Source organism: Pseudorasbora parva, chromosome 18 (genome assembly GCF_024679245.1).
Source record: "Pseudorasbora parva isolate DD20220531a chromosome 18, ASM2467924v1, whole genome shotgun sequence".
In the NCBI taxonomy this organism is placed as follows: domain Eukaryota; kingdom Metazoa; phylum Chordata; class Actinopteri; order Cypriniformes; family Gobionidae; genus Pseudorasbora; species Pseudorasbora parva.
In genome coordinates, this window is record NC_090189.1 from 5501214 (window position 1) to 5527513 (window position 26300).

Genomic DNA, 26300 nt, shown 5'->3' on the forward strand with positions numbered 1-26300 from the left:
TTGTGCTCAGGTGTGTTAGTTAGCTATATATTGACTTAGAATGTCCCCACAAAGATAGCGAACCAGACCTGTGTGTGTACATTTTTTGGTGTGCTATCCCTTTACATTTGACTGTGGTTAATTTAGGATGATGGAAACGGATCAATGAAACTAATAACATCTGTGTGTGTTATTTATGTGAGAGTTATTGACCTTCTCAACTTTCCATTAGAATGATCAATAAACAATAGCTGTCAATATTACACACACCGTTTGACCACACAGGGAAATTCTCTAATGAGTTTTCTTTAATATCTCACTTGTTTCTCCTAGACAGCAGTGAGGTTACATGCAGATCACATGGAGAGTGTGTGTGAAATGAGAGAAAGTGTGTTTCCTCTGGAGTTTCAGAAGAGATCTCAATAATGTGTCCACATTCATTATACAGCTCTTTATTCTTACTGAATAACGGCTGTTGACTCACGGTCTGCTGTCCAAAGACACACTGTTGTGAAGACACTGTTGTTGTTGTTGTTGTTGTTGTTGTTGTAAACTATGTAAAAGGAATAGTTTTCAGTACATTAGGCTAAAATAAAATACAATATAAAGCAAAAAAAGTTAGTTTTGAAGCGCCAAAATTACTAAATAAATTAAGCTATACAGAAATAGAAATAAACATCAAATACTAATAAAAATGACAAAAGCATATACATTTCTTTCAATGTCAAGACACAGTTAAGTTTGCAGTGTGGCCATGCCCACCAAGCGTTTTTGAGCTCATAAAGCGATTGAGATTATGGAGTTATTAAAAGGATAGTTCGACCCAAAAGGAAAATTAGCCCATGATTTACTCACCTTCAAGTCATTCTAGATGTATGTGACATTCTTCTTTCAGATGAGTACAATCTGAGTTATATTAAAAAAAATATCCTGGCTCTTCCAAGCTTTATAATGGCAGTGAATGGGAGCCTAAAAAAGTAAGCCCATAAAAGTGCATCCATCCATTATAAAAGTGCTCCACACAGCAACGGGGATTAATAATAGCCTTCTGAAGCGATGTGCTTGTGTAAGAAAAATATCCATATGTAAAATATCTAGCTTCAGATGGACCACCATATACAGTATTGTTCAAAATAATAGCAGTACAATGTGACTAACCAGAATAATCAAGGTTTTTCGTATATTTTTTTATTGCTACGTGGCAAACAAGTTACCAGTAGGTTCAGTAGATTCTCAGAAAACAAATGAGACCCAGCATTCATGATATGCACGCTCTTAAGGCTGTGCAATTGGGCAATTAGTTGAAAGGGGTGTGTTCAAAAAAATAGCAGTGTGGCATTCAATCACTGAGGTCATCAATTTTGTGAAGAAACAGGTGTGAATCAGGTGGCCCCTATTTAAGGATGAAGCCAACACTTGTTGAACATGCATTTGAAAGCTGAGGAAAATGGGTCGTTCAAGACATTGTTCAGAAGAACAGCGTACTTTGATTAAAAAGTTGATTAGAGAGGGGAAAACCTATAAAGAGGTGCAAAAAATGATAGGCTGTTCAGCTAAAATGATCTCCAATGCCTTAAAATGGAGAGCAAAACCAGAGAGACGTGGAAGAAAACGGAAGACAACCATCAAAATGGATAGAAGAATAACCAGAATGGCAAAGGCTCAGCCAATGATCACCTCCAGGATGATCAAAGACAGTCTGGAGTTACCTGTAAGTACTGTGACAGTTAGAAGACGTCTGTGTGAAGCTAATCTATTTTCAAGAATCCCCCGCAAAGTCCCTCTGTTAAAAAAAAAGGCATGTGCAGAAGAGGTTACAATTTGCCAAAGAACACATCAACTGGCCTAAAGAGAAATGGAGGAACATTTTGTGGACTGATGAGAGTAAAATTGTTCTTTTTGGGTCCAAGGGCCACAGGCAGTTTGTGAGACGACCCCCAAACTCTGAATTCAAGCCACAGTACACAGTGAAGACAGTGAAGCATGGAGGTGCAAGCATCATGATATGGGCATGTTCCTCCTACTATGGTGTTGGGCCTATTTATCGCATACCAGGGATCATGGATCAGTTTGCATATGTTAAAATACTTGAAGAGGTCATGTTGCCCTATGCTGAAGAGGACATGCCCTTGAAATGGTTGTTTCAACAAGACAATGACCCAAAACACACTAGTAAACGGGCAAAGTCTTGGTTCCAAACCAACAAAATTAATGTTATGGAGTGGCCAGCCCAATCTCCAGACCTTAATCCAATTGAGAACTTGTGGGGTGATATCAAAAATGCTGTTTCTGAAGCAAAACCAAGAAATGTGAATGAATTGTGGAATGTTGTTAAAGAATCATGGAGTGGAATAACAGCTGAGAGGTGCCACAAGTTGGTTGACTCCATGCCACACAGATGTCAAGCAGTTTTAAAAAACTGTGGTCATACAACTAAATATTAGTTTAGTGATTCACAGGATTGCTAAATCCCAGAGAAAAAAAATGTTTGTACAAAATAGTTTTGAGTTTGTACAGTCAAAGGTAGACACTGCTATTTTTTTGAACACACCCCTTTCAACTAATTGCCCAATTGCACAGCCTTAAGAGCGTGCATATCATGAATGCTGGGTCTCATTTGTTTTCTGACAATCTACTGAACCTACTGGTAACTTGTTTGCCACGTAGCAATAAAAAATATACTAAAAACCTTGATTATTCTGGTTAGTCACATTGTACTGCTATTATTTTGAACAATACTGTATATATATATATATATATATATATATATATATATATATATATATATATATATATATATATATATATATATATATATATATATATATATATATATTTAAGAGGTAAGTAAAATAATAAAATAAAAAAAACTGTGGTATTTTCATAGTGCTTACATCGCCTGACACCGATGAGGTGTTTGGCCAGGTGGCACATTTATTGACCATTTAGCTCATGTCGTGTCATTTTGAATGTCAGTGTTTTAAAATGGCAGATTGACTTCATGACTTTATGTCAGATTATTGTGTCTTATGCAGAAAATCATGTTCAGTGCATTAAAAAGGAGCCATTTTGAATTGCAAAATGTGTGTAAAGCAGAACCTGTTTAGACTTTAGGATACTTGAGTAGAGGTTTTGCTATCTGTGTGTCCGTTTAAATAATTGTGCTGTGCATGTCATTTTAGTGTGTTAGCAATGGGAAAAAACTGTAACAACCGTAAAGGACTGAACTGTGTGTGTACAAGAAGGTGAACTGGCAACCGGATTTACGTTCATTGATGGACCTATAGATCTGTGATGACAGATAGTGTGTGGTCTGATGATGATCCTAATACTCCCTGTGTTGTGTGTGCAGGCAGCGTGGTGTATCTGGGGATGATGGTGGGCGCGTTCTTCTGGGGCGGGCTGTCAGATAAGGTGGGCCGGCGGCAGTGTCTGCTGGTGTGCATGTCCGTCAACGGCTTCTTCGCCTTCCTGTCGTCCTTCGTCCAGGGATACAGCACCTTCCTCTTCTGCAGGATGCTCTCGGGATTCGGGTGAGTCTCTCGCTCGCTCATGAAGGAAGCCATCCATATTCTGCTTGGACGATCTTTGCTTTACTTAGCTGATGAGTTAATTAACTGCACTGTGATGAAGCATCACCGATGACGTGTGTGAGAGAGCGTTCTTTAAGGGACAGTACCAAACCCATAAGACTTGCACTTTATATCAGTTGTGCACTTTAGACATTCTGCTATATAACTTTTTAACTACATGTCAAATTATTCTACTAACCCGAACCCTAACCATACTAATACTCTAATGAGAGTTAGTTGACCAAGTTAACTATAGAGGTAATTGTAAAGTTCACTATATTTAGCCGAATGTCTAAATGTAGAATGTTGACTATCAAAATATTTAAACAAATTCTTCTTCTGAGACAAAATGTAAACAGTATCTCCTCCTAGAGCTTTCAAGCCACCATTCTTAAAGTAGGGGCGAGCTGGGCGTCGCCTTCTTGCGAGCGAGTCATCGCGTGTCACTCCCGGATAACAGAAAATGGGCAAAAAGGCGGGATGTGGGCGGAGCTTAGATGACGCAATGACTATAGACGGAGGATAAATGGCAATCCACCTGTCATTCAAAGTAGCCACGCCCTTAATTATGCAGAACTTTAAGGCTTTATATAACGTAAACGAATGAGTTATAAAAAAATTCACCTCCCTCACAGTTGTCATGAAGGTCAAAATTAGCCGTATAAGCCAAAACCACAATTTGTACCAGGCTGTAAACATGGTTTTTTTCTGCTGTAAAGTTGGGAATTTTAACATGGGGGTCAATGAGATTCTGCTCCTTCTGGAGCCTGACCCTAGTGGCCAGTCGATGAATTGCAGTTTGCATTACTTCCGTATGGGCTTCAAGAGAGATCGCGGGAGGTTGCCGCTTGGTTCTGACTCAGGTTGCTGTATCTTTTTCAACTGATCCTACTTATGGTTCTCCTAAAAATCATGAAAATCCAATAAACTTACATTGAGGGGGTCAAAACTAGCATGCTAGCAAAATGCTAAATTCTATCAACAATAATTAATGTTATCAATGCGTTAAAACCTGTTAATGCATGCAAATAAAGTGGTAAAATCATGCTAGCAGTGTGGTAAAACATGCTAGTTTATGTCAGCAATGTTTTTAAACATAGCAACATGTTAATTTATGCTAACAATGTGTTAAAACATGCTAGCATTCAGTTAAAACATGTTAACAACATGCTAATTTATGCTAACAATGTGTTAAAACATCCTACCATTGATTTAAAACATGTCAACAAGTTAATTTATGTTAATAATGTGTTCAAACATGTTAGCAAAGTGCTATGCAACATGATCATTTATGTTTGTGTTAAATCTTGATAGAAAAATGTTAATTCTTGTTAACAATGTGCTACAACATGCAAGCAATGTGTTAAATCATGCTAGCAACCTGTTCAATTATGTTAAAACATGTTAGCAAAATGTTAAAGCAGGTTTTTACTTTCTCTGTGTAAAACCTGTAAAAGCTTCAAGCTGTTTAAAGCTATTTTAAACTTTCTAACATCACAGTTTGTCATCAAACTTTGCTCATTTAGTAAACATTTACTGTTAAGCAAATGAATGCATCAGTGAGTCAACGGTGCATGATAAGTAAATCTGTTTTGCAAATGTTTATAGAGACAGATAAAGTGTGTAAAACAGAAAGGATATTTTCTGATAATCATACACCTGCAAGCATATGCTGACATTTTGTTCCTTTTGAATCATCTTCTGAGTACTGGACCACTTCAGAAGCTGGAAATACCCTGTAGGAATAACCTGAATACAGCACAGCTCCATCATGTTCTGTCTGCCGTCTGAGAATAATACACACACACACACACACACACACACACACACACACACACACACACACACACACACACACACACACACACACAAACACACACACACTGATAACGACTCTAAGTGACACACTGACTCACAGTCAGCTCCTCTGTCTGTCTCTCTTCAAGCTCTTCTGCAGTGGCACAGTTGTTTTAACCTCCTGACACAGACGAGAGAGAGAGAGAGAGAGAGAGAGAGAGAGAGAGAGAGAGAGAGAGAGAGAGAGAGAGAGAGAAATAGAGATAGAGAGATTTTATTGCTAATTGAATTTATCGTGATCTCCTGGCCATGCAGCAGTGCAGCGGCTCCAGACTGAAGCACACACACACACACACCCGGGGTCAGAGGTCCTACAGACTGAGACTGCAACAGACTACAGGCCCATGTCTTCAACAATAGCTATATGCAACACATGAAGACCATAAGACCATTCTTATTTTTTTTACTTTGATGACATTTATTCACATTAATTGTGTAATTTAGTCAGTGTTAAAAATAACCCAAAGGAATCCCGTGTGAAGCCCCTGCACTGCCAAAATGTTTATTAATTTTGGATACTTGTTTTATTTGATTAATTGTATTAATGTTAGTAAGCTAATAATGATTACTGCTGATAATGTATACACCGATCAGGCATAACATAATGACAATGGATAATATTTTGTTGGTCCCCCTTTTGCTGCCAATTGGACTGAGATCTGGGGAATTTGGAGGCCAAGTCAACACCTCAAACTCATTGTTGTTTTCCTCAAACCATTCCTGAACCATTTGTGCTTGTGTCAGGAGCATTATCTGCTGAAAGAGCCACAGCCACCAGATAATACCGTTTCCATGAAAGGGTGTTCATGGTCTGACACAATGCTTAGGTAGGTGGAGCGTTTCAAAGTAACATCCACATGGATGGAGGACCCAAGGTTTCCCAGCAGAACATTGGCCAAAGCATCACACTCGCCTTCTTCCCATAGTGCATCCTGGGGCCATGTGTTCCCCAGGTAAGAGACGCACACACACCCGGCCATCCACGTGATGTAAAAGAAAACGTGATTCATCAGACCAGGCCACCTTCTTCCATTACTCTGTGGTCCAGTTCTGATGCTCACGTGCCACTGTTGGTGCTTTCGGCGGGGTCAGGGGTCAGCATGAGCACCCTGACTGGTCAGCAGCTATTCAGCTCCACACGCAACAAACTGAGATGCTCTGTGTATTCTGACACCTTTCTATCAGAACCAGCATTAACTTCTGGAGCAATCTGAGCTCCAGTAGCTCGTCTGTTTGATCGGACCACACGGGCCAGCCTTCGCTCCTCACGTGCATCAATGAGCCTTGGCCGCCCATGACCCTGTGGCCGGTTCTCCACTGTTCCTTCCTTGGAGCACTTTTGATAGATACTGACCACTGCAGACCGGGAACAGCCCACAAGAGCTGCAGATCTGGAGATGCTCTGACCCAGTCGTCTAGCATCACAATCTGGCCCTTGTCAAACTCGCTCAAATCCTTACACTTGCCCATTTTTCCTGCTTCTAACACATCAACTCTGAGGACAAAATGTAATGAGATATGACCTTGTGATCATAATGTTGTGCTAAATCAATATATATATATATATATATATATATATATATATATATATATATATATATATATATATATATATATATATATATATATATATTATGTGTGTATACTAAATTGATTGATCAGAAATAACAGTAAAGACATTTATAATGTTGTAAAATATTTTCTTTTTTAATTATTTTTTAAAGGTCCCATTCTTCGCATGTTTTCGAAGCTTTGATTATGTTTACAGTGTGCAATATAACATGAGTTCATGTTTTGCGTGTAAAAAAACAGTATTTTTCACACAATTTACTTATCTGTACAGCGCTGTTTCCTCTGTCCTAAAAACAGCCTGATGATTTCCTTGTTCTATGAAGTCTCTCCTTCAGAAACACGTAACGAGTTCTGATTGGGCCAGTGCTTCCCCTGTTGTGATTGGACAGCAGCTTAGCGCACTTTGCCCGGAAAGGTCCCGCCTCTTATCATAACGGGGAGATGCCAGCGCTGAATGCGCGCTCTTCTCCACGTGGGAGAGCAACGAGACCACGCCCCCTATTCTGCGTGTTCTTGTGGGCGGAGGGTTCGTCAACAAACGGTTCTAGTGACGTCATTCCTGAAGGAAGTGCAGGGGTGTCGTCCAAACCGGCCGTTCGCTGTAGGCTTTGAAAGGGAACTTCTGTTAAATAAAATATCTCGCTTGGCATTGAACTTTGAGCTTTATAATTTTACAGGTATTATTTATGCTCTAACAGCAACATTACACACTAACTAAAGTTTGAAAGATGGCGAAGAACGGGACCTTTAAAGATTTGAAATATTTTTATTAAAATAAAATGCTGTTCTTTCAAAAGAATTTTGAAAAAGATGTATCAGCTGTTTTCAACATTGATAATAAATGATCATAAATGTTTCTTGAACACAAATCCTCATATCAGAATGATTTCTGAAGGGTCATGTGACACTGAAGAGTAATGATGCTGAACATTCAGCTTTGATCACAGGGATACATGGCATTTTACTTTATATTCTTTTAAACTGCAAACATATTTCATATTTTTACAGTTTTTACTATATTTTTTAATCAAATAAATGCAGCTGTGGTGAGCAGAACAGACTTCTTTCAAAATCCCTGATATAATCTTAAAATATATTTGCAAATATTATGTTTTAAAAATTAATTAAAATGATCAATTTAAAAATATATACAAAACATGTATCTTGACTTCTTTGCAGGATTGGCGGGGCGGTGCCCATCGTGTTCTCGTACTTTGCAGAGTTTCTGTCCCGTGAGAAGCGCGGCGAACACCTGAGCTGGCTCTGCATGTTCTGGATGGTGGGCGGCATCTACGCCTCGGCCATGGCCTGGGCCATTATTCCACACTATGGTGAGTGACCAATCATAAAGCTCTACTTCTACTGTACATCCAGCCCTATAACCCAATGCCTGAGCAGCGTTCACATCATGCGATTTGTTGAGAATGAGACAAATGTTTGTACTGATACCACATAACCGATCCTCTGGGAAGCCTCTCTGTCCTTCATCATCTCATTATGAGAGGATGATGGGTCATTTTCCGTGAGAGTGTAAACAAGAGCAGATATAAGGGCGCTGCTGGTCTTCTGCGAGAGACTGTGCTGGTAATTGAGGTCAATTGATTAGCGTCTCTTGTTTTAGCACCGTTTGTGTGGTCAGAGGCGGCGGCGTGTGCTGAAACGGTTCTGCCGCAATGCCTTCATTACTGCAGGAGTGGGGCGAGAGGCAGGTGAAGGACTCTGGCGGTGTGTGTGTGTGTGTGTGTTCTGCATATCCTCCAACTTTTGTTCTGAAGTAGTAATGAATGCTGTCAGGACGTCTTGATTCGATTAAAAAGTTGCCGCTGCGTAAGTGCGTATGTGAGCTGGCATGCTAACTAAACTAGTTTGTGAAATTAGTTTTAGATAGGCGAAACCAATGGTGCAGCCGTGCTGGTCACCGGTTTAACCCAACATTATAAGTCCATGTCCAGCTGTTAAGCGCTGGTTTAGCTGGTCTGTGCTAGTTTGTGATGGAGGCTGGAGCTGCGGTGAATACCGATGTGCTGCTTTATTCACTTTGTCGCGCTGCTGTATCTCTCTAGAGTCAGTGGTCCATGAACACACTCCATTACACACATAATCTATATAATGAGATTCTCTATGGTGACTGATAAACACGCACCCGTGGGGTTTTTCCTCACACACACACACACACACACACACACACACGGAGCACTGCGGCCCTGTAATGAGTGTGATTGCCACTGCCAAAATGTGAACCAGTCTTCCTGTCTTTTTATCCGGAGCACATGTGCCAGATATTGATCCGTCTGGAGTGAACACATCTGTGTGAGACGCCACATAATGATCTCAGCCTTAAATGAACTTAGTCAAAGAATGGGGACATATGAAACCCATATATTTGTTTTTATATGTATTTATATATTAGCACTCGCTGTCAGTCGATTAAAACAAGTTACGAATTAATCACACATTAATCATGATTAATCAGGAGTTTCTAATATTTTTATATTTAAATAATTTACTGTTACTCTCCAAAGGAATGTAGAAACAACTTAAAGATAGTATATTTGGCATCTTTTTATGAAGGTAGGCCACTATCACTGATATTAATACTCTAATATTAATTAATCCTATAATTAATACTACTGCTGTCTTGATGAAATTAATTGATATTTATTGATATTAATGATAGACATTCAACATTACAGTATAATTGAAATCTGTATCCATTTAAATATTTATTAGGCTTAAAAAAATAACTTTTAATTTAAGTGAACTTAAAAATATTCTTCACATTTACCCATCATAATAATGAAGTTATCAAACACCTTTCTTAACTGCATAAATTATGAAATAAATATAGATTAATCCTTATTAAAGCTACAATTTTCAGTTGTACATTAATTTGTTCTTTAAATTAACATTAATGACATCACAGCATCTGGTTTATTAGACTGCTGTCACACACATCTCATTTCCTCACAACTCTTGACTTCACGTTTATTTAAGATTTTATTAGGATAGTTGACAAATGGGCTTTTTTTGCATCATTCCGTGTGTTATTGTGCGTTCAAGCGTGAAAGCGTGTGCGTTTTGTGTGTGTGTGTGTGTGTGGGTGTAGGACATTCACAGACGGCACGTTCTTTTTTGTGTTGTCGCTCTTTAATGGTTTAAAAGCATTTGTGTGAATAAGAGCAAGATAATGTTACGCTAGCCCAAAGGATGACAGAAAAACAGATGTTGCGTTAAATGTTTTCAACACGTAAACTGAAAAAATTCATTGCATGCGTTAACGTGCTAGTTTTGACAGCACTAGTGTTTATATACGGAAAGTAATGGTTTATGGAACTTTTAAAATTTCATGCAAAAAGTGAAAAGAATAAGGGTGCGTTCACACTTGTCATGTTTGGTTGGATTAAAACGAACCCTGTTGCGATTGCTCTGTTAGTACGGTTCATTTGAACATATGTGAACGCTGCCATCCGAACCCTGATGCGCACCAAACAAGCGGACCATGACCGCTAAAAAGACGGGTCTCTGTCCGCTTCCAAACGAACTCTGGTGCGGTTCGATTGCTATGAACGCAACACGGACCAAAGACATGTAAACGAACCAAAAACCGGACGTAATGTCACAAGATGAGACGCATAGTCAGCTGATTTGACGACACGGAAAGATCGGTGTATCCAAAATGAGTAATGTAGAGGGCAAACGTGGAGCAACGAGGAAGTGCCTCATCAATATTTGGTCCGATGAGCATGTTTCGAAAATGCTAAAAAACGCACAAAAGCACACCTGGTTTTTCTCATCAAAGGATCCGTGTTGTCCATTAGTCGGTACAGATGACAAACGGCCGACTCTTTTCTGCACAACGGAGGAAATCCTGCTGCTGCTTTAAAGGTGCACTATGTAGTATTTTTGCAGTAAAATATCCAAAAACCACTAGGCCGGTGTTATATATTTTGTTCAGTTGAGTACTTACAATATCCCAGATGTTTCCAACTATTTGTAAATTGTGAGAAAATTGCTATTTTAACTCAGGACCGGGACATTTCAGTATAGCGTTTGAGGGAGTCGCCTGTCAATGGCGTCATATCTGCGCTACCCTCGGTTTCGGGCTTTTATTTGGCAGAAGCGCTTTACTCTTAGCAGTGTGAACAACTGAACGCACGGAGTAACGTCATAACATCATTTTAAACACACTTAAATGTATCAAATATGATAAACAGATCTGCATTACCTCATAATCATAACCGGAAGAGCGGATCCGTGCAGGCGCCCGGGGAATGTGTCCCGTCCCGTCATAATAAAAGTCCCGGTGCTTGCGAGGCGTGTATTTGTTTAACAATCGCTCCAGCAGCTGTGTTCAGCTCCACAACACTCGGTCCTGCTCTGCTTTACACTACAGTAACGTTAATAACCGCATGCATGAACGTGATTTCTGCCCCAGTCCTATTTTCCACCTGCTGTGAGGTGAAGACCACATCTCCCAAGATGCTGCGCTCACACTTGGCATCATCAAACTACGGATTTGTTTAGAATAGGCGCCCTCTAGTGGACGGAAAGCTGCATAGTGCACCTTTAATGGTTTTGAACATTTTATGAGCTCTTCATGAGTTCTCAGCGGGTTAAAAAAAATGCCATGTGTACACGTATAAAATGATGGCGTTTAATCCAGCACACAGCATTGGTTTGAATGTTCGGTAAGCTCCTATGTCATATAAGTCGACCAATCAGGTTGTGACCGTCTCCCTGAGCCTTTGGTTCGGTAACTTTAGGTCCGCTGTTAAAAATGCCAGTGTGAACGCTAAGCGGACCAGGACTATGGGTGGGTTGCACCAACAAGGATTAAATTAAACTCAGTTTAGAGCTAATCTAGGATTTGTTGATCTAGGCTTTAATTTAAATCTAGTTGTGTTGCACCACTTAATTTTAAACCAAGATTAACAAATCTGGGATTAGTAGTATTTAACCTGCGATTAAAACCTCCATTAATTTTCGCCGCCATGATGAGCCACTGACAGCAACAATACTAACATTCAATTTCCTTCTTTATTGAACACCAGAAACACTCTCTCTGACATAAGGAGCTCTCGCTGAGAAAGGAAATAAACTTGTAAAATGTCCTCTGTCTTTATAAAGTGCTAGAGAGTAGCAAGGTTAAATTTAATCCCTAACTGAAATTTTAATCTGAGATTAAAGTTATGGAGCAACAAGATTATAGTTAATCCAGGTTTATTATGAAAATAAATCCAGGATTAAAGTCATGGTTTAAATTTAAACCTGCTTATTTTTAAACAAAGTTTAAAGTTTGGTGCAACAGAATTATAAGATAAACCTTGATTTAATCTAGATTTAAAGTTAATCCTTGTTGGTGCAACCCACCCTAAATGTTTTGTTGGTGTTTTTTGGTCCGGACCAAACGAACCAAACGAACCGAACTACAAGTGTGAACGCACCCTAAGCCTTAGACTGAAGGACTAATACACACCTGTACAGTAGAGGGCGCCGCAAAAAAAAACCCAGAGGGTGCATGAACAACAGCGCATGTGTGTGTGTGACTTGAGCGCTTCACAACCACTAGACAGAGCGCACACACCGAACGCGTCTTTCTGCGCTCACTCACGGCCAAAGGAGAACACTTTGAAAGGCTCACAGAACTTTACTCCTGATTTCTCTCAACATGGGGACAGGAGAGCTGTCAGTCAGTAAATGGGACAAAAAGTTCCTGATTACGTAGCTCATATTACGTCTAATGTGTTACCCCCAATAATGTATGTGTCTTGAGCTCTGAAAGGGCAATCTCTGAGGTATCTGTGTGGTTGAAACCTTCTGGGCACATTTGGCTCACTATTCCCTGTATAATATCATACAGAAATAGTATTTCTGATCTAGTGTATTGTTTAGGATGGATATATTATGCAGAGAGAGAGAGAGAGAGAGAGAGAGAGAGAGAGAGAGAGAGAGGGAGAGGGAGAGAGAGAGAGAGAGAGAGGGGGGAGAGAGAGAGAGAGGGAGAGGGAGAGAGGGGGAGAGAGAGAGAGAGAGAGGGAGAGAGAGAGAGAGAGAGAGAGAGGTTGTGAGTGAGCAGGTTTAAGGATGTAATATTAACTGTCCTCTCTGCGGTGATGTTTCTGTGTGTCCCCTACGGCCTCTTACAGCCAAGAGTGAGTAATTGCATTAGAAGCTAAGACATTAGTACTCAGAGACTGTGTGTGTGTGTGTGTGTGTGTGTGTGTGTGTGTGTGTGTGTGTGTGCGTGCGTGCGTGCGTGCGTGCGTGCGTGCGTGCGTGCGTGCGTGCGTGAGTGCGTGTGCGTGTGTGTGTGCGTGTGTGTGCGTCTGTATCTTTGTGCGTGTGTGTTATTACCACTCATACATTGCATTTTTCATCTAAACATGCAGAGTGTAATTGTAACCAGAAAACCTAAAAAAAAGTAAATAACAGCTATATTTATAACTTTGTGTGTGTGTGTGTGTGTGTATATATATTTATATGTGTGTGTGTTTTTGTTTGTGTGTGTGCTTGTTTTTGTGAAATATCAGGACACGTGTATAATGACATGGGTATGACACAGGTATTACAGGAGAGGGTGAAATATGAGGACATTACCCATGTCCCCACTTTTCAAAATGCTTATAAAAATCATACAGGATGAGTTTATTTGAGAAAGTAAAAATGCAGAATGTTTCCTGTGATGGGTAGGTTTAGGGCTGTGTGCCTGCATGCATGTGTGTTTCGCGTGTGTGTGTGTGTGTGTGTGTGTGTGTGTGATGGGTAGGATTAGTACATTTTGTTTTTAAATTTTAAATAAGGGAATTTAAAGTAAATTCACCGAAAAGTGAAAATTAAGTCATCATGCGTCTCATTTGTTCGTCAGCAAGCCTTGCAAAGGAAACTTTGAATGAAATTTAAAACTTATTGTGCCAGTTTTTACCATGAGAATCATTTCAGAAGATTAAGATTATGGTGCACAAATCATTCGAACGACTTCTATGGTGTTTTTTCTCTTTCTGGAGCTCTTCGGCCCCCGTCCTCATCCACCGTCAGTGTGTTGAAAAGAGCAGATGATTGTGCTAAACTCCATTTGTGTCTGAAGTGAGTAAATGATGACAGAGTCGTCCTTTAAGCATCTTTTTCTGGTCTAAGGCCTTTCTGTCCTCCAAGGCATCTTCGTTTGTTACTCTCCGTTCCCCCGCAGCTGTCCTGTAAGCATCTCGCTCAGCTTCATCGCTCACTGTTTCTCAGTTTCTGAATCACACACACACACACACACACACACACACACAGCATATGGTGCCGCTCCGCCTCTAGACATTCTCCGTAGCGTCAGAGGAGCAGCAGCCATGTGGAAAATGATACCGACTTTAATGATTATTTTCAGTGAGAGTGTTTTTTTTCCAGCAGTATTACTCCTGCAGGCATTCTTAATCGACTCCTCTTCACACACACACACACACACACACACACACACACACACCAAAACAAACTTATTCACTGTGAAATTTAGTTGCGGAGGCTTTTCAAAGGCTTTTGTGGAAATCACTTGTGTATTTTGTGTTAGCATGTGTCACCAACAAAACCAAAAAACACCACGGTACTGTGCAGGGTTATTCATGTAAATAATAATATTAATAATACCTTTCTATTTCAAATACACGAATAATGCTGTACTATTAAAATTACTTTACATGTTCTGTGTGTACTTGGTCTTTTTGAACACCACATTGTTTTTTAATACCATTTTTTGGGGAGATATTACTATGTTAATATCATGTTTTTTTGGATGGAGGTATTATTTTACCATGATATGCATACATTTCATAACTGGTTCAAGTTGAATATCATGTGCAGCACAGAACAAACATGTTTTTGACTTGATCTACACTTTCTTCTGAAAAAGTTTTTGGGCAAAATGAAAAGTTTTTTCTCGGGTGTCTGTGGTTGTTTAATGCTTGTTGATCTCTCTCTCTCTCTCTCTTCTCTCTCTCTCTCTCTCTCTCTCTCTCTCTCTCTCTCTCTCTCTCTCTCTCTCTCTCTCTCTCTCTCTCTCTCTGTGTGTGTGTGCAGGCTGGAGCTTCAGTATGGGTTCAGCGTATCAGTTCCACAGTTGGCGTGTGTTTGTGGTCGTGTGCGCGCTGCCCTGCGTCTCTGCGGTGGTTGCGCTCACGTTCATGCCGGAGAGTCCACGCTTCTACCTGGAGGTAATGAAAGCGTGCATGTTCACGTGTGCGCCAAAATGTCTTCTTTTAGTGTTATTTAAAAGGACAGTTCACTCTAAAATGAAAATGAAGTCATCCTTTACTCACCCTGGTGTTGTTCTAATGTGTCTGAAACTGCTCATTGGGCTGTGATTTATGGGGCGTTTCAAACCGAACTCTCCGTTTAGGATTTGAACAAAATATAATCCAAGCCCCTTTGATGACGTGATGATTACTCCTCTATGGATCGAGGCCAGACCCAAACTGCCCGAGCTCAAATGTTGTGGGCGGGGCTACGTTCGGCTGGCATCTAGGCTAGAAAGGAATGCTTGCTTACAAAAATGTAAACTGTATATTTCTGAGCTCTGTATATAAAGTATGTCTAACTTTATCCTCATGCACACACACACACACACACAGTATACTCGCGTGAAGCGGTACTACCGTGTATAGTAAATCACAACTGTTTGACTGTTTATATTGTCATTAAATGTAACTATATTATCACCCGGCTCTAATCTGCTTAATGCAACTATAAAGCATGAAGATATTAAGATATTATAAATATTAACATCATGATTTTCTGTAAACAGTGTGTGCTGTGATAAGCAGTACACAAATAAATGTGGCTTGACTTTGATGTTACTCTCATCTACAGATGGGAAAACATGACGAGGCGTGGATGGTTCTCAAACAGATTCATGACACCAACATGCGTGCGCGCGGAGAGCCGGAGAAAGTCTTTACTGTGAGTCGCACACGCACACACACACACACACACACACACACACACACACACACAGTCGGTTGTTTTTGTGACATATGGGGACATTCCATAGGCGTAATGGTTTTTATACTGTACAAACCGTACTTTCTATCCCCTTTCATTGCCCCTACCCCTAAACCTACCCATCACACACACACACACACACACACACACACACACACACACACACACACACACACACACACACACACACACACACACACACACTGCCCCTAAACCTACCCATCACAGTAAACATTCTGCATTTTTACTTCCTAAAATAAACTCATCCTGTATGATTTATTAGCATTTTGAAAAGTGGGGACATGGGTAATGTCCTCATATTTCACCCTCTCCTGTAATACCTGTGTCATACCCATGTCATTATACACATTTGTGTCCTCATATGTCACAAAAACATGCCCACACACACACACAGGAGTCCAGCCGCAGCTAACCAGCTTGACCCCACTCACTCAAAGCTCTCTCTGTCTCCACCTGCAGGTGAACCGTATAAAGATCCCCAAGCATCTGGATGAGCTGGTGGAGATGCAGTCGGAGTCGGCGAACCCTGCAGCCAAAGTCTTATTCCGGATCAAGACCGAGCTGCACGGAGTGAGTGAACAAACCCTCGGCTCTCCTGCAGATACACACGTCCAGCATGTGTGAGAGGAGTCACTGAGAAGGACTAATTTCTCAGGCAATTTACACGAGCGTTCAGATGTTTGGGGTCGATAATGTTTTTTAAGTACTTATGAAAGAAGTCTCTTCTGCTCACAGAGGCTGCAGTAAAAACAGAAATATTGTGACATATATTTTCAAATAATGTAATTTATTCCTGTGATCAAAGCTGAATTTTCAGCATCATTACTCTAGTCTTCAGTGTCACATGTCAGCGTTTAAAAATTAGCTCAGATGGTTTTTATCATCGTAAAATGTTAACTATATTACATTACAATTCCGATATATGAAAAGTACATCACTGTAAAAAAAATTGGCAGCTGTGGTGTCCAGAAATGTACAGTAAACAACTTTTTAGGTTTTACAGATTGTTAAATTTACAGTAAAAAACACACATTTCATTAAATTAAATAGTGTTCAGTTACCAACCTACTTAAATACTAATATCTATTATGTACATTTGATATATAATGACAATCACAGTGCTGATGAGAGTCACATGATCATCACAAGCTGAGGACAATAATAATATATAGACGGTGCACAGTGTCCTTCACAAAAACACTAAACACCATTTTTTATTATTAATTAAAAACATTAGATGCAACATAAACCCCTTAGAAAAAACGAAGAAACGGTTATTTCAACGCTAATACATCAACTGTGAAGTGTCATGCAGGGAATTCTGGGAATGTCAATTTACGTTTTTTTCACTGTAAATTACACAATGACTTGTTCTTTTTCACTTCCAAAAACTAAAATAAAATTAAATGTACGGTTAGATGTATTACAGTTATTCACCATGATGTTCATAATATCTTAATATCGTTATGCCTTATAGTCGCGTTTAGCAGATTAGAGCTGGGCAATTTCATTTTCTGATGATAGAAACGTTCAAGCAGTTAAGATTTAACAATACAGTGTAAATAGCTTTAAGAGACAGGGGTGAAAACGTATTGATTTATATCACACACACACACACACATGTAGTGTTTCCATGTTTTATGGGGACATTCCATAGGCGTAATGGTTCTTATACTGTACAAACCGTATTTTCTATCCCCCTACACTGCCCCTGCCCCTAAACCTACCCATCACACACACACACACACACACTGCCCCTGCCCCTGCCCCTAAACCTACCCATCACACACACACACACACACACACTGCCCCTGCCCCTGCCCCTAAACCTGCCCATTACAGGAAACATTCTGCATTTTTACTTTCTCAAAAAAAACTCATCCCGTATGATTTATAAGATGTTTTCCTCATGGGGACCTAAAAATGTCCCACATTTTGTCCCCATAACGTAGGGATTACCAGTCCACACACACACACAAACACACACACACACACACACACACACACACACACACACACACACACAAAATCAGCCATGGATCATTCAGGGAACGACACACAGTATTGAGAATTAATGGTTTATAATCTTTTGAAAGGGTAATTTTAATCAATTCAGCTATTTTTTTTTGTCTTGTGGAATATATGTAAAAAAATAAATATGTAAAATATCTTATTTAGGAAAGTACTACATTTAAAAAAAAGCATTTTGTATGATCTCTTTTATTTTGTTACAATTATTCACATTTCCACAGATTCTGCAAGTGGTTCACACACTTTCTTTTACAACTGTATGTATTTATATTATTGTTGTAGTCAAGACCACCTTAACCGAGACCAAGACCAGACCTTCAAATAATGGTTTTAAGAGTGGTCTTGAGTACTACAACACTAATATATATATATACCACAGAAAACTCTCTGTGAAACATGAAATCATTTGCATAAACGTATTGCATTTAAAAAGATGAAGTCATGCTAAAGTCCAGCTGGGACTGAGACGCACCAAATGTTCTGCTGATTCATATTTGACTTTGCATTTCTTAACGGTGTGATAAAATGAGATCACATTAAATCACAGGTGTTTTATTTGCACTTTATGCATTAATCGACTGTGTGTGTGTGCAGATCTGGCTGACGTTCATGAAGTGCTGGGATTACCCCGTCAAGGACAACACTGTGAAGTTGGCCGTGGTCTGGTTCTCGCTGTCGTTTGGGTGAGAGCGTTTGGCTGTAATATCCACTGTCTGATTGGCCCGACAGTCCCCTGATTCACGACCCCTATAGTTACACACATTATCACCCAGCGGAGCGTGATTATAGTGTTCACACAGTGTTTGCATGGCATTTAGTGTACAATATCATCAGATTCTATTCTACTCTGCTCTACTGTACTCTGTTCTCTTTCTGTGTCTCAGTCTTGTTCGGCTCCTCTCTGGCGCTGTAATGAAGTGTAGTCCCTATAATCACTATGTGTTAAGTAGCTGGCTTGCAGTGACTAGGCCCAGGGGTGGAGCTGCATGAGGAGGACTAGTCACAGTTTAATTACTGTATTTACTGAAGCTTAAGCCTGGCTGGATGGGCTCAGAGACAGAGCTCTGTAGGAGGGCTTATATCCACACACTTATGTATGTAACAATCCAATTTACTCACACTATAAACTCCTCTGGCCTGGCTACTCTTCGACATTCTATTCTATTCTATTCTATTCTATTCTATTCTATTCTATTCTATTCTATTCTATTCCATTCCATTCCATTCCATTCCATTCCATTCCATTCCATTCTATTCAGTAGTCCCAGCTCTAAAAACTGCTTTGGATGAGTCATCTTCTAGTTTGTAAATCTATATTAATAGTCCAAGTTAAATAATTGTTACAACTTGTTACAATAATACACAGTTAGATGTGTATAATTATATATATATATTAGTGTTTATTATTTTATAAGTGTATACTAAGAATATTTAGTGTGCTCTGTTAGGGGTTAACAGCTTATGACCCAGGATCAGTAGTGAAGAAATGAAGACAGAGTCAGGATTGCAATTAATTAAAAGAAAAATTTACTTAAGAATAGTTTGCAGTTTCAAAAGCAGAAGCCAGCTTCAAGTCCCACAAGAAGTTCGTAGGCCGCGCTCCCGCTCTCACCGCCTCGTTGCCTCGCCCTATCGTACATACAATTGTCCCAACAGTTATACTGTTTTCAAGGTCTTATCCACGTCATTCTGATTGGCTCAGATAAAATGTAATGTAAGCAACTTTCAGATAGGAGCACATATCGCCAAACTAGGTAGGCAAGTCGTCGCCCCATAACCAGAATTACATCACAGTGACCTCATAGGCCACCGAAAAGTGTCTTCAAGTCTGGTGTTTTCTGCAGAAATGTCCTTCTCCAACATTAGGCCTGCAGAGATCTGGTACACACACACACACAATTCCAGAGAATACTGGTTTCCTCCAAGGTTGAGAACATCTTAACTAATTATAAACAAAACATTTCTCCAAAGCATGCTGATAGCATGTGCTTTCTTTCAGTGAGAGGTAAAGACAATAGTACAGGCAATATTCATCTGGACTCTTTAGTGTTTCAGTAAAAGGAAAAATAAAAGGAATAAAACATAATAAATTAAATGAAAGACAAATCCATATTTCATCTCTGGAAGCCGGGCTAAGTAAGCCGAGCAAACGCTGTTACTGCACTCCTGACATGTTAGGGGTGTGTGATACCTCAAATCCAAACACATGACCTTGTTGCCAGTGTTTAGTGACACATCACACATCTCTAGGCCAGACCCTCAGTCACTCCTCAGAGACCAAATACACACTTTAGAAAACAAGAAACTAAAAGCAAAATCATAACTGGATAGAATCATTATAATAATATAGGTAATATAGGAAGATAAATATTAATTAAGGTATTATGAAGTTAATTAGGATATGAATATATACAGGTATATTGAAGCGGCAGTGGATTTCAGAATCCCCCCTTCAGCTCATAATGATACTGACCCTAGCCAGTGATTTTTAGTATTATTTGAATATTTATATAGTATTATTCAGAAGTATTAGTATTAATAATAATTCTTAGTAATAATAGTTAGTAGAAGTAGGATTTATAATAATCAGTAGTTTTTAAAATAATAATTATTTCTATGTATTATGTTGAATTAGCTTTTATTTTTATTTTTTCAGGTTTCTTTTTCAATTAAATTTTTAGCCATTTTTGTTATGTGTTTTTCAGCTTTAATTTATATTTATTTTGGTTTTTGTAATTGTAGGACTTTGCTTTAATTATTTAGATGCAAAGGCAACTTAAAAAACAAAACAAATCATGTCATATTTATATTTTATTAAATTCCAGATTTGATTTCAATGAATGAAGGTTTTTTTGGGATCATTTTAGTTAACAATAACACAACTTCAGAGCATATTGTAGTTTACTGTTAAGGGGATTTCAGGTTTGTGGTAAAATCACGGTAAAACATGGCTTATTGCTTTATTTCTATTCTGTTTTATTCTGTCACTCTTTTCTTGTCTCATTTTAACCCTCTTCTCATCTCTTAATAAAGTTATGTCTTCACTCTGTCACAGACAAACTCAAGCTCACAGACTTCAGTACAAAATAGAGGACACACACATACACACACAGACACACACTAATTAAAGAGTGAACAGATGCCTCTATCACTGCTCGCTGTCAGACTGAAGCCCACCGCTGAGGAGCAGAAATTAATTAACTAAGCGCCCGTGTCACCACCTGTGTCACACACACACACACACACACACACAGTAAACTACACATGACTGAGCTTCAGTCCCTGTTAGTACCTTAAACGGTGCCGCTGATGACATCACTTCCTGTGCGCAGGTACTACGGCCTGTCTGTGTGGTTCCCTGACGTCATAAAGCACCTGCAGGCGGATGAGTACGCGTCCCGCGTGAAGATCCACAACAACGAGAGGACCGAAGACTTCACCTTTAATTTCACCCTGGAGAACCAGATCCATAAAAACGGAGTGTTTATCAACGACAGGTGAGTGTGTGAGTGTGTGTGACGGTCCGTCTGCGCTCTACCTCAACTGCACTTGTTACATTTAGGCCCAGTTTCACAAACAAGGCTTAAGCTTGTCCCAGACTAAAATGCAACTTTGAGCTGTTGTAACTGAAATATCTTAAATTCTTAAATGCTTTTAAGGCTCATTTATAAAAGCTATTGAAATGTGCTAATTGAACTAAGGCCTAATCCTGGCTTAACCTAAGCCCTGTCTGTGAAACCAGTCATTAATGCATTGAATTCAATATCCATCATGCTTTCTTGAGCTAAAAATAGCCATACTTTAGTGTTAGAGGACCATTTTTCAGCTTCCTTATGGAAGTTATTTAGCTGTTTATGATAACATGAGCCTTTTTAAAGGACAACTCCGGTGAGAAATGACCCTTGGGGTAATTAACAGATGGTTACAGAGTAAATCGTTCTCTGGGATGCGTTTTCATGAAAATCGAATGTAAAGAGTTTTATCTCTAAAAACAGATTAGCTTATAACACTAGTCTATGGGGCACAGGGTAGTGAAATTAAATCGCTAGTTAATACGACTAACACGGCTCAAAATAGCCTCACACTAACACGGCAGCATAATGAGGGTCTCTACATGCAAACCGAAGCATTGAGAACTTTGTAAGTGTACAAACAGTTTAATAAGAAGATACTTTATAAGCATAGTTCATTACGCGTTCACGGACAGGAGCCATCTTGGAAAACAGTCTCGACTCGTCGAGCCACGAGCGCTCTGCTAAGTGATGAGCTGTGACTTGGAATCTCATATGGTCCGTTGTTTCCGGAAGAAAACACTGAACGCAACAGAGAAAATGAATAAATAAAAAAAAAAATGTCCATGTTATTACATATGTTATTCACAAACTTAATTCCTATCGACCAGCTCACTAGAACAGCGCTCGTGGCTCGATTCGTCGAGACTGTTTTCCAAGATGGCTGCTGTTCGTGAACGCGTAATGCGCTGTGTTTATAAAGTATCTGCCAATCTGCGTGATTTGTTTGCCAGACGTTTTCCATTGGATTGTGCTGGAACACTTTTTATCAGGATAGTGCTGGTGATTTCGGAATGGGATTGGCTGCAGGTGTTGATATGTGAATGTGGGAGGTCATATGTTAATGAGCTCATTATGTCATAATCATGAAAAGTTTTTGCAGTTTTAGTAAATGAAGCTGGTAATGGGAAGTCTTGTGTAGGGAATGTTACGGTGTGTTCACACGGGGCGTAGGCGTTAACGCTTGATGGAGGGCGTGGCTGAAACTTGGTGCTGACACGATCGTCATCGTGACAACAGCCAATCACATTAAAACTTACTTGCCGCTTGGAACACAACACAACACAAAAAACGGCTTTTTTGACAGCTAGTCTGTGAGACGAAATGGATGCCGATTTTGTTGTATGTGCGAATGTGATTGCCCCTGTAGTTGTTGTCAGTGCACTGCACAGGTGCTCGAAGCTGTTCAAAGCCCGACAGCGGGAAGAATATCACATACTGGTCCGGGAGCTGCGTCTGGATGGTTCACGGAGCAGTAATGAACGCAATTGGCTAGCGCCTGCTCAAGGATATTTGCATACGGCGATATGATTGGATGACACCTGCGCTAGCGCTTGAAAAGTTGAGAAATCTTCAACTTCTGCCGCTTGCAACGCGAGTGAAGCGACGCGACAGAACCCACAATTCAGTTCGGCAACGGATGATGTCACCCATTCAAAGTAAATGGGAAGCATTAACGCCTACGCCCCGTGTGAATGCGGCGTTAGAAATCAAACTTTTCAAAAGACCAAGAACAACCTTGTACTAGAGTTGTAGTACTCGAGACCAGTCTTACAGGGACACTCCACCGCTTTTTCATATTAAACTGTTATTCCCTTAACTAAGATGAGTTGACACATACCTCTCTCGTCTAATCGCTCTGACGCGCGGTGACGATCTGATAGCCTTAGCTTAGCTCCCTAAGCCCAGTTCATTCACTATGGTACCAAACAGAGATCAAGTTAGAAGCGACCAAACACCTCCACGTTTTAAATACATATCTAAATACAGTTACACGAATAGTTGAAAGATCAAGTATGATGACATAAAATAAAACGTGGCGCTTTTCTTAGCGGATTAAAAAGGAGAACTATAATGTATGGCGGATTAGCACTTCTGAGAGTACTTCGACTCGGCGCAGTAAAAAATGTCCTGTCTGAAAAATCCTCCCTATTGACAGAAATGAGAAATGTGAGGGAGGATGTTTAAGTCATTTCTCAGACTTGAGTTTAAGGAGTGCTGGTCTGGTTTTGACGCGGTCTCGGTTTAGGTGGTCTTGACCACAACACTAGCGTGTCTCTGGATGAAAGAGATTGGTCAGTGAATCTGGAGAGTCCTTTTTGAACAGTCATCTTATACTTCAGCTCCTCTTCCAACTAAACGTGTGTTTGCAGAAATACAGCAGATCGTGAGTCTTCAGCTGCAGTTAGTGTGTGTGTGTGTGTGTGTGTTATTGTTCTCTGCGGTCTGATCGCTCCCTCATAAATAACGTCCCAGTGTTGAGGTAATGTCTCATCCAGACACAGGGCCAGGAAATTAAAACGCCCTTATCTCTCCTCTCCTCCTGTCCTCTTTCTGTCTGCTTTGCTCTTTCTCTGTGTTTATAATCACTCCTCCTCGTTCCCTCCATCCCTCTCTCCTGGAACAGAGGAAGCTCTTATCGTGTTGTTGTAGCGTCCAGCTCTGTGATGAGATCAGACGGCAGGATCTTTTGTGTCCTGCACACACACACACACACACACACACACACACACACACACACACACACACACACACACACACAAATGAAGACAGAACTCAAGAGATTATAGAAACTTGTGGATGGAGAACCATCTGAGAACATCAGGAGCTTTTCTCTGTTGTAAGGTTTGGTGTATCTGAGTAAGTGTGACTTTTCCTGACCTCTCCTGTCCTTTATTCCAGGTTTATTGGCATGAAGTTTAAGGCGGTGACGTTCATCGACTCCTCCTTTCAGAGCTGTTACTTCGAGGACGTCAGCTCCGTTGGTTCCTTCTTCAGAAACTGCACCATCATCGATGCGTTCTTCTATAATACAGGTACAAGAGTCCAGCAGATGTTCATCTATTGTACATCTGAGATACATCTCTCATTAATGATTTATCTCACATTATTCTAATATTAAATATAATATTATATATACATTAATATGATTATATTTAATATTTACAATGTCAATTAATATCTAAACACTATCAATATACTCTCTATATATTCATTTATCTTTATTACTAATATTATTAAGTATATTAAATAACTTCCATATATATAGTATTGTATTAAAAATAGCACAATTATAGTTTCAACTATATTTTCATTTTAATATATTCTAAATATTCTATATATGCATTTAATATTCATGCAATTTACATTTTAATACAATATATATACATGTAATGTTCTATTATTTTGTAAAAAATATACATTTATGTGTGTGTATATATATATACAGGGAGTGCAGAATTATTAGGCAAGTTGTATTTTTGAGGATTAATTTTATTATTGAACAACAACCATGTTCTCAATGAACACAAAAAACTCATTAATATCAAAGCTGAATATTTTTGGAAGTTTTAGTTTTTAGTTTTAGCTATTTTAGGGGATATCTGTGTGTGCAGGTGACTATTACTGTGCATAATTATTAGGCAACTTAACAAAAATTTATACCCATTTCAAATATTTATTTTTACCAGTGAAACCAATATAACATCTCAACATTCACAAATATACATTTCTGACATTCAAAAACCAAACAAAAACAAATCAGTGACCAATATAGCCACCTTTCTTTGCAAGGACACTTAAAAGCCTGCCATCCATGGATTCTGTCAGTGTTTTGATCTGTTCACCATCAACATTGCGTGCAGCAGCAACCACAGCCTCCCAGACACTGTTCAGAGAGGTGTACTGTTTTCTCTCCTTGTAAATCGCACATTTGATGATGGACCACAGGTTCTCAATGGGGTTCAGATCAGGTGAACAAGGAGGCCATATCATTAGATTTTCTTCTTTTATACCCTTTCTTGCCAGCCACGCTGTGGAGTACTTGGACGCGTGTGATGGAGCATTGTCCTGCATGAAAATCATGTTTCTCTTGAAGGATGCAGACTTCTTCCTGTACCACTGCTTGAAGAAGGTGTCTTCCAGAAACTGGCAGTAGGACTGGGAGTTGAGCTTGACTCCATCCTCAACCCGAAAAGGCCCCACAAGCTCATCTTTGATGATACCAGCCCAAACCAGTACTCCACCTCCACCTTGCTGGCGTCTGAGTCGGACTGGAGCTCTCTGCCCTTTACCAATCCAGCCACGGGCCCATCCATCTGGCCCATCAAGACTCACTCTCATTTCATCAGTCCATAAAACCTTAGAAAAATCAGTCTTGAGATATTTCTTGGCCCGGTCTTGACGTTTCAGCTTGTGTGTCTTGTTCAGTGGTGGTCGACTTTCTGCCTTTCTTACCTTGGCCATGTCTCTGAGTATTGCACACCTTGTGCTTTTGGGCACTCCAGTGATGTTGCAGCTCTGAAATATGGCCAAACTGGTGGCAAGTGGCATCTTGGCAGCTGCACGCTTGACTTTTCTCAGTTCACGGGCAGTTATTTTGCGCCTTGGTTGTTCCACACGCTTCTTGCGACCCTGTTGACTATTTTGAATGAAATTAGACCACACCCCTTCTCATTACAGAGATGCACATCACCTAATATGCTTAATTGGTATTAGGCTT

The 26300-nt window shown here is 39.7% G+C and overlaps 1 protein-coding gene across 1 annotated transcript in view; it reads left to right on the plus strand.

The window, feature by feature from the left end:
* The window catches only part of LOC137046472 (synaptic vesicle glycoprotein 2C-like), a 76258-nt gene that overhangs the window by 42745 nt on the left and 7213 nt on the right, over nt 1–26300 (plus strand). Inside the window, exons 4-11 of the mRNA XM_067423713.1 lie at nt 3332–3512; nt 8160–8311; nt 15036–15169; nt 15825–15914; nt 16437–16547; nt 18603–18691; nt 21341–21505; nt 24482–24615. Of these exons, the coding sequence (XP_067279814.1) occupies nt 3332–3512; nt 8160–8311; nt 15036–15169; nt 15825–15914; nt 16437–16547; nt 18603–18691; nt 21341–21505; nt 24482–24615 (1056 nt within the window). The remainder of the gene's footprint in view (nt 1–3331; nt 3513–8159; nt 8312–15035; nt 15170–15824; nt 15915–16436; nt 16548–18602; nt 18692–21340; nt 21506–24481; nt 24616–26300) is intronic.